Source organism: Saccoglossus kowalevskii, chromosome 8 (assembly GCF_978046115.1).
Source record: "Saccoglossus kowalevskii chromosome 8, keSacKowa6.1, whole genome shotgun sequence".
In the NCBI taxonomy this organism is placed as follows: Eukaryota; Metazoa; Hemichordata; class Enteropneusta; family Harrimaniidae; genus Saccoglossus; species Saccoglossus kowalevskii.
In genome coordinates this window covers 22,491,130-22,500,388 of record NC_140648.1, presented here as the reverse complement: position 1 = coordinate 22,500,388, position 9,259 = coordinate 22,491,130, and the positions used below count along the sequence as shown (strand labels likewise).

General features: G+C 34.4%; 1 protein-coding gene across 1 annotated transcript; it reads left to right on the top strand.

The window, feature by feature from the left end:
• The first annotated feature begins 223 nt into the window (after window positions 1-223).
• LOC146739427 (uncharacterized) lies at window positions 224-8,491 on the top strand. Its single transcript, XM_085502961.1, has 11 exons — window positions 224-291; window positions 562-692; window positions 1,659-1,730; window positions 1,848-1,943; window positions 2,835-2,923; window positions 3,317-3,419; window positions 3,586-3,688; window positions 5,376-5,483; window positions 6,459-6,554; window positions 7,318-7,416; window positions 7,613-8,491. The coding sequence occupies exons 1-11, from the start codon at window positions 261-263 to the stop codon at window positions 7,840-7,842; spliced, it is 1,158 nt and encodes a 385-aa protein (XP_085359087.1). The 5' UTR covers window positions 224-260; the 3' UTR covers window positions 7,843-8,491.
• The last annotated feature ends 768 nt before the right edge of the window (window positions 8,492-9,259 follow it).

The window sequence follows — 9,259 nt, the reverse complement described above, 5'->3', positions numbered from 1 at the left end:
ATCAATGACACTGAACAATCTTTGCAGTAGTTATGCTGTAATCTCTTTGAGCACTGTCTTAGGACGAGAATTGAAATAAGTCGTATGATATTTGTCATTTGGCTTACTAACTTTTCAAAATTGTGTGAATTATAGATGAATGTGAGAATGAAGACCTACTGAATACTGGTAATATCATTGAAGATGAGGAATTTCAAGAAATGAATAATAATAATAATAATAATAATACAGATATAAATGGAAAACTACAAGACAAATGTATGCATATTGATGATGAAGATGTTTCTAAAGGTTTGTTCATATATTTAGTGTTCAGTTTAATTCACCATTTCCTAAGGCACTTGGTGTTCAGTATTTACATGCACTTAATACTATGAATGAAAGGAAGAGGAACATGCCAAAATTTCTTCCATTAGTTGAAGATGTTGTGAAGGTAAACATGCGTATCTGAAAAAGACTGCCACTGATGCTTATACAGATCTACAAGATACAACCACATCAACCTGATAGAAAAAGTATTTATTGTAATAGGGTTTTTGAATGGTTTATGTTGTTTTACAGGTGATGTAGATACAATGAAAGTAGGGCCCTACTCGATAATGAAGAACAGTATATTGGACCTGGGCCATAAAAAACAGCTGTCAGATGATATTGTGAACTCTGCTATTTATATTGCCACAAGAGAGAAAAAGGTATTTATTTTATGTTGAAAGGTTCTGAACAGGTGGAATGGTGATGGCTGAATTGGGAAGCTGAGTTTAAGATTTAATTGCATATTGAATGATAAAGATTTTGGTAAACTTTTACTTATTGCTGCTCAATGGAAAGAAATCTTGTTTTTCTTGTAGATATTCTGTTTCAGGGTATCCCTGACCCTGACAGTGATAATTTGTTCAAAATTGATAGACTTTGTTCACATATCAATGTCATTTTCAATCAAACTTAAATTGGTATGATAACATATTTGGTTGTATTTTCCCCAATATTGCTTTTGTAATTTGATATTTGACTGGTTACCATTGGTATTTGTGTTATTTAGTCTGTGTTTGTTTATGATGATTGTGGAGTGTGGGTCTCTCTGATTCTCTTTTCTGTCAACATAACAGCATGGCAGATTAATGGAGGGGATGGGAGGGGGGTCTCTGATTCACAACTTCTTTGTTGACCTGACCTCAATGGGAATGCCTTAGATATATAATGATCATCAATGAGATTAAAAAAGTGTTTAACATTTGACACTCATTCATTTATAAGTCACTTGAGTAACTACTAGAATATGTTAATAATTTGTGCTACTATTTAAAGATGCATTCTGATTGACCATTCTCTATGAAAGTTTGTCAGGTCTGTGTTGAGCATTCACAATCGGACGAAATGAATTTTATTTATTTAGATTGAGTTATTCATGCACTGTTCATCACTTTCTGATGCTATCTGATGTGAATATTATGTAAAATACAGTGTATATGTATTGAAATATATTTTTTCCTATTAGTGCACAATATCCAAAGTGTAGTGCACTTCAACAGTTTTTTAGTACTTATTTCCTCCATTGGTGTCTGCTGTTATGCTTTGTTGCCACAGTTTATTCATTGCTTATCATTAAACATAATCTCCTTTATTTCATTGCTGACAATGTAATTTTATATTGTTTTCAGGCCATTCTTTTTTTTGACCACAATTTAATGACATCTATTTGTTTGAAGGGTGAAATGGCCAAACCAAAAAAGGTAATTATCATTTAATATTTTCCAGACTAGTCAGCTAGTGGAAATTTGTTTCTTCCATTTAGCAACAATTGTTACTAGTCATGTGTATTATTACTAATGCATACAATGTATTTACAGATAAATCTTTCCAAGTATGAGATGGTAATAGGTGCTATGTTTGAAGGTGGAGAAACAACTAATTCTGGCATAATAAATGGACATTGGACACTTGTGGTAAGTTGTAAAATACTGTAAATAATTCAGGCACCATTTTCAATTTTACAGTTGACTCTAAAATTCTTGTATAATTGTTTTCCATTTGCTTTGCATAAATCCATCAGTACTGAACAATTTTATTAGTCCCCGTTCGAATGATCCGTGCGTCCGTCCGGAGTCATATCTCAGAATCCCTTTGGACCGATTATGTTAATTCTTTGCATGTGCCTAGTATCTTATGTGGGACATATGCACATGCAGTGGTTCAGCGATTCGATTCAAAATGACCGACTAGCAGCCATCTTGTTTTTTGAAAATTTTGTATTTTGGACATGCTTTGTCAGTTGTCATTCAAACTTGGTACATAGATTATACATGCTAAGATACATGTCCATGACGATTTATTTTGCAATTGGATCAATTGAATTTTGCATCTTTTTTTTTTTTTATGTGGTATCTTGGATGTGCTCTGTCAGTTTTCATTCAAATTTGGCACATACATTTACTTTATACATGTTAGGATGCATGTCCATGACAAATTGTGACAGCCATTTGACTTTTTGGCCTTACTACTATATTTCCACAATTTATGTACCATTTTCATTCGTATTGGCACATACATCGTACATATCAAGTGTGTTTCATAATCAGATCAAAGATGGCAGAATAACGGCTGTTTTTATTTTGGCCATATTACTACTACACGGAACATGTGTTTTGATGTAAATAAACAATCTGTTGTATACACCACTTGGAACTCAAGTTTCAAGGACACGCTCGCGACAACCCCTCCGCTTTAATATGACGAGCACAAAGAAAACTTTCAAATATTTAACGGGGACTGTGTCATTTTCAATGACTAGTTTATTTCTGTCCAATATGAGAATTGATTTTTGTAATGCTTTACAGGTGGTTAAGCAAAAAAGTCATGAAATAATATATCTGAATTCTACTGGTGAAAGTAAAGAGACAATGGTGACAATTCAGCGGAATTGGAAGTAAGTAGGAAGAGTTCAATTATAATTGATTTTTTTCTGTTTTTGCATAATTTTGTAGATTTTTAATTTAACTCAAAGTTCTGGGATATACTGTAGTATGAGAAATAGGTAGTTATTGTTTGAACATAACTATGTCCCCAAGAGTGTTTGGTTGCTATAACAAAATATGACATACATGTAGTTGTGGAGCAAATTACCAAGAATTGGATAAGGTTGGATCCATATGCACTCCTACTTCAAGTATTATTCTTGATACAAGTGTTTGCTATAAATTATCAGTAGGATCCTGTGCCACCTACATGCCATAGTTTACTTACCGTAACACAAAAAATGCACCTAACTCTTGCACAAGATTTTTCATTTTCAACAACTAAAATATCTGTTATCTTTTAGTAATTATGCAAGTAAGAAGGGTGAAGTCAGTACTTATACTATATTGAAAGTGGATCATACAATGCAAGATGATGCTGTATCATGTGGTGTGTTAGTCATCAAGGTAATTATGAACTTTCAGCTGCATTTAAAATTAAAATAGTGATATATTAAATGTCAGTGAAAATAAATGGTTTTACAGTACTTTCTCAATGTATGTATCATATATCAGGCCGTTGTATCGACAGCAATGTTTATTTTATTGCTGATAATGTCATAATACTTTTCAGTTTGCAGAGCAGTTTGCTAATGGACAGTCTACAAAATTAATGTATGACATGGACAACATAGTGCAATTTAGAGAAGATATATCACGTTGTATTGTAGAAGCAGGTAAGCTGCCATTTTTAGACATAATGAGAGACATTTTACAGTTCCCAGTCATGGCTGTACTTATTTCACTCAAATTCTGTATGATCATCTCACAAAGTTTTTTTTTTTCATGATGTGATTAACATTGTCTGACTGGCAACAGTTTTATTTCTGAAGTGAGCTTATTAGTCCCCGTTCGAACGTAGTCCGAAAACGGGGACTTATGTTTTGCCCTGTGTGCGTGCGTCCGTGATCACCTGTATCTCGAACATGCATGGGCCGATTAAGTTCAAACTTCACTCATACATCACACATTATATGGGACATATGCACATGCATTTTTTTCATGATCCGATAACGATAGCCGAATAGCGGCCATTTTAAGGCCGAAAATGCATCAAAATCAGACATTTTCACCATTCCGGACCCGGATCTCAGTTATGCATGGACGTATTTCGTTCAAATTTGGTACATACATTAAACATAATAGGACCTTGATGCACGTCTTTTTTGGGGGGGGGATCGGGTTTGAAATGGCCAACTGGCGGCCATTTTGTTTTAAAGAATTCAGTTCTGGATCCGTATCTGAGACATGCTTGGATTGATCGAGTTCAAACTTCACACACACAAGGTACATCATGTCACAATTATGTATGTGCATTTGTTTCATGATCTCATTAACGATAGCCAAATGGCGGCCGCTTCAAGGCCGAAAATGCATTGATATCGCACATTTTCACCATTCCAGACCCGGATCTCAGTTATGCACGGACGGATTTCAGTCAAATTTGGTACATACATTAAACATAATAGGACCTTGATGCACGTTATTTTTTTTCTGGATCAAGTTCGAAATGGCCGACTGGCGGCCATTTTGTTTTAAAGAATTCAGTTCTGGATCCGCATCCGAGACATGTCTGGATTGATCAAGTTCAAACTTCACACACACAAGGTACATCATGTCACAAATATGTATGTGTATTTGTTTCATGATTTCATTAACGATAGCCAAATGGCGGCCGCTTTAAGGTTGAAATCGCACATTTTCACCATTCCGAACCCGGATCTCAGTTATGCATGGACGGATTTTGTTGAAATTTGGTACATACATTAAACATAATAGGACCTTGATGCACGTCATTTTTTTTTCCAGATCAAGTTCAAAATGGCCGACTGGTGGCCATTTTGTTTTAAAAAATTCAGTTCTGGATCCGTATCCAAGACATGTCTGGATTGATCAAGTTCAAACTTCACACACACAAGATACATCATGTCACAAATAGATATGTGCGTTTGTTTCATGATCCGCTTAACAATAGCTGAATGATGGCCATTTTAAGGCCGAAAATGCATCAAAATCATGTATTTTCCCAATTCCAGAACCGGATCTCAGTCATGCATGGATGGATTTTGTTCAATGTGTTGTACATATGCAGGTGCATTTCGGTCATGATCTGCTTTGAATGTATATGTCACTCAAATATGAACGGAACGGGGACGTGTCATTGACAATGACTTGTTGAATTCTTGAACGTGATTTGATTCATTGGTATTTGGGACAAAGACAGTACTTGAAATAACAACTGAATATAACATCAATTTATCTGTTTAACTGTTTTCCAGACATGCATGGTATAATTTTGTTCAAAATTAATTGCATTTGCCATATTGATTGTTCTGATAAAATTGTATTTTTTTTTATTTTTAGCTTCAGAAGATTCTAAGACGCACATGTCAAAGAGAGCTTCTGTGCATACTCCATCCCTAGAACTTAAGAAGACGGATTTCCTTTTACCTATGAAGAAATCTGTTGAAGGTAATTTTATTTCCCTTACCGTAAGACTAAACTTATTTTTAACTGTAACTAATCTGTGTTCTCAGTTGCAATTTTAACTTGAAACAACTCGTCCAAGAAATATTTTCTAGCACTTTATTAAATAACTGGCCACTGGTTATAAAATAAGTCAGCGGTGAGTCAGCTTTCCTAACACCACTGGTAGCACTTTATTGGTTCAGTGGATAGGGTTCCCACAGGGTCTCCTGAGTGGTCTACAACGAGCTTATTCTCAGATTACCAGGGTCACATTTGGGTGTCTGTGGTTGAGTTAGGGGTTTGCTATCTTAGTTAAATTACCCGGTCAATAGAGTCCTCTAACCATTCCTCCTGTGCGATTACCACTGGTACCAGTGTTAAATCCAAAGTACACCAGTATTATTCCAACTAATAAGCAATGTAGGAATTCATTGACGTTAATGGCCTGGTTCAATCCGCTTTCCTATGGGTGCACCCCTACAATAGTCAAGTGACAGATAAGCTGGTATCGGCTTTCTGTGGCTGGTACACACATCTACAAATCCCCAGTCAATCCTCACTTGTTGGAGTCAGGATTCCAAGTTGGTTCAAAGTGAGTACACCATAACTATTAAACTCCCAACAATGTTGACAGTGACTTGCTATAAAATGTGTTAAATATCACTCTAGTCAGCACAACTGTACAGGCGATTTCTCCTACTCAGTCCTAGTTGGTCACGTAATTTTTAGTCTTTGCAAAGTCATTACTTATTCTGACCAAGTTTTCAGCAAGTTACACTACACACTTGTCATAATAACACTTGTGTACGTTCTCTTCAAGTCTACGGTCACTGCTTTGCTTGTTATCTCTATATCAGTATTTTCCCATCCCATACCTACAGAAATTGTATTCCACCACAATATTTATCATGGAAAATGATAAAATGACAATTAATATTAAACAGCATTAAATTTTCTTATCTATTAATTCAAATCTAGATCTTGCTGTGAACAAGACACAAGTTTCTAATAAAAGAACCTCCACATATTCTACCAGTGATTCCTCACCAAAAAAGAAGAAAAAATCAGCGGAAGGTATTGTTTTTATTTTATCTCTTATTAGTTATCGTGTGGTTTCATTGGTTGATCAGTACCAGATGCTGTAACATTATCAGACAATAACAGGGTAGTGCTTGAGGACAATGCACAAAAAAGATCAGCAATATACCAAATTGTCCGCACTTGTGAAGATTGTTTAAACAACAAATCCATTACTAGTCGTTTAAGTTAGAAAATCCTGGTCTTTTTAATTGCAAAATTACCTATAAACATGTTTTTGTATGCCATTTGTTTGTGAACGTGTTAAAGTCAGGACGCAATAACAACAGAGTTGTTGTCCTTTTTCTTGAGCACATCACTACATTTTGGGCATTATAATTGAAATAATGGATTTCTCGCTGCCATAATGGATGGAAATGGCCTCTTAAATAATGTGTTTTTTCTGCATCTCGCTCATTGAACACATCCCTGTACTAGTACTTGACCTCTTATTGCTAAATAATGTCTGGTAAATGGGTTTTCTGCAGAAAGTATCATTAGTTGTTGCATTCCATCACAAATCTCCTGCTTGTAGGAGTAGAGTATCCATGCTTGTTTGGGAGAAATTTCCTGAATAACGTCTTAACTCATAAATTTGAACTGCTCGCAACAAAAAAGTACTTTCCTAGTGAATGTAGACAAAGTATAGTGTGCGAAACCTTCGAGGGTGTCATTCTTTTGGGTTTGTTTTCAGTGCTCCATTACTTGTGATTTCAGCTTCATTTACTAACTGCCTTGATTTGTGTTATTTTTATTCCAGATGTAATCATGTCATCACTGTATAACAAGAGAACTTCCACAGATAACCCTATGCAGTCAGAAACTAAGAAAGCTTATTTACAGAGAGAACCTGATAAAGGTATTATAATTGATTGATTGTATTCCCTTCCTAAGCACGAAGTCATATATATTTTGCTCTCAGTTAAAAATTAATTTGTCTTGTGGTTTCTACATTGCTTGCTATCATTAAGTCTTGAATACTAGACAGTTTTATTTCCATGCACTAAGTTCTTTTGGACCTCTTATGGTTTAATTACATTTTCTCTTGTGCTTAGGTGTGAGTGATGGGAAAAAGATGTGGACCACAGAAGAACGGACAATAGTTAAAAACTATTTTATGAGAAATATCAGAATGTTAAAAGTTCCTGGAAAGATTGAATGTACTAACTGTCTGAAAGAGAATCAAGTACTGGCCAGCAGGTCATGGAAAAACATAAAGTATTGTGTGTACAATCTGATAACAACATATAAAAGGCAATCAAAGTCAAAACAGCATTATTCTTAACTCTGGCTACAGGTCTTCTGTATGCCATTTAGTTGGTTGGGGGTGGGTTATCAAATATGTAATACATGCAAGAATGAGTTTCATCTTTCTTACATGTGTCTTGAATGCTTCTGTTAGCATGTGCTTTCATATATGGTTATGGTCAAAACAAGTCAATTTATATTGATCCAGTATAAATTAATTTTGGTTTATGTGCTTGTCTAGATGCACTTCAAATAGAGCAGATAAATTTTCAATTATAGGTAATAACAGTATGCAAGATCAAACTTGTTTGCATATGAATAGATAAACTATGAACATAATTTCAAAGCTTCACAATATGATGAAGCCTGGGCTCTAAAAGATGGTTATATCAGTTTCACAAACCTGTATCACACCTTGTTCAACACTTGTTGGGCACACAACAACCCATCCCATCACGCAGCATTGCCATATTTTTAGTGTTTAAGTACGGATGGTTTCATTGTGTGCCCCTCATACATGTATATTAAAACCTGAATATTTGATAATTTGTTGTCGCCCCACCCCCTATCCACCATTGACATTTGCTGTGATGATATCATTTACTTTATGTAACTATTGCTGATTTTTTTAATGTACATGTATTCAGTGTGTACCATTAAGAATAAAAAAAAGGTATTCAAACAAATTTTATGTTCAGTAATGATTTATTATGTAGAGATTATGTTTTAGTTATGTTTGAAACATTCACTTTATATGTGTATAATTTGGAAATTTGAGAATGACTTCAGCCTTGGTAATATGCTAAAAAACAACAGTATTGACTTCTGTGTGAAGCATGTACTAATAAAGTGAGTATGAGGTTACCCTCTCTGTAATGAAAATGTTGGCTGCAATAAATGCAGTCACTTCCTTGTATGGAATATCAATAAAAAAGTTGGCAACAATAAATACAGTCCCTTCATTACTTGGAATATTTTGGTTTGGAAAAAATAAAGTCACTTAAATACACTGATTATCAATAGTTAACATTAATATATACAGTCACTTCATTGTGTGGAATATCAATTAATATTTTGCGAACACTAAATGCAATTATTTCATTGCATAGAATGTCAATGAATATTTTACGAACAATAATACAGTCATTTCATTGCATAGAATATCAATAAATATTGTGAAATTAATATATACAGTCACTTCATTGCATGGAGAATATGAATGAATATTTTCAGTGGCAGATCTAGAGGGGAGATTCTTGGGGTCATCAGTGAATGCAGACATTTCATTGAATGAAATATCAATGAATATTTTGCCATCAATAAATAAAGTCACTTCTTTGAATGGAGTATCAATGAAAATTTTGACATCAATAAATGCAGTCAATTCATTGCATAGAATATCAATGAATAGTGGCAACAATATATACATTCACTTCATTACATGGAATATAAAA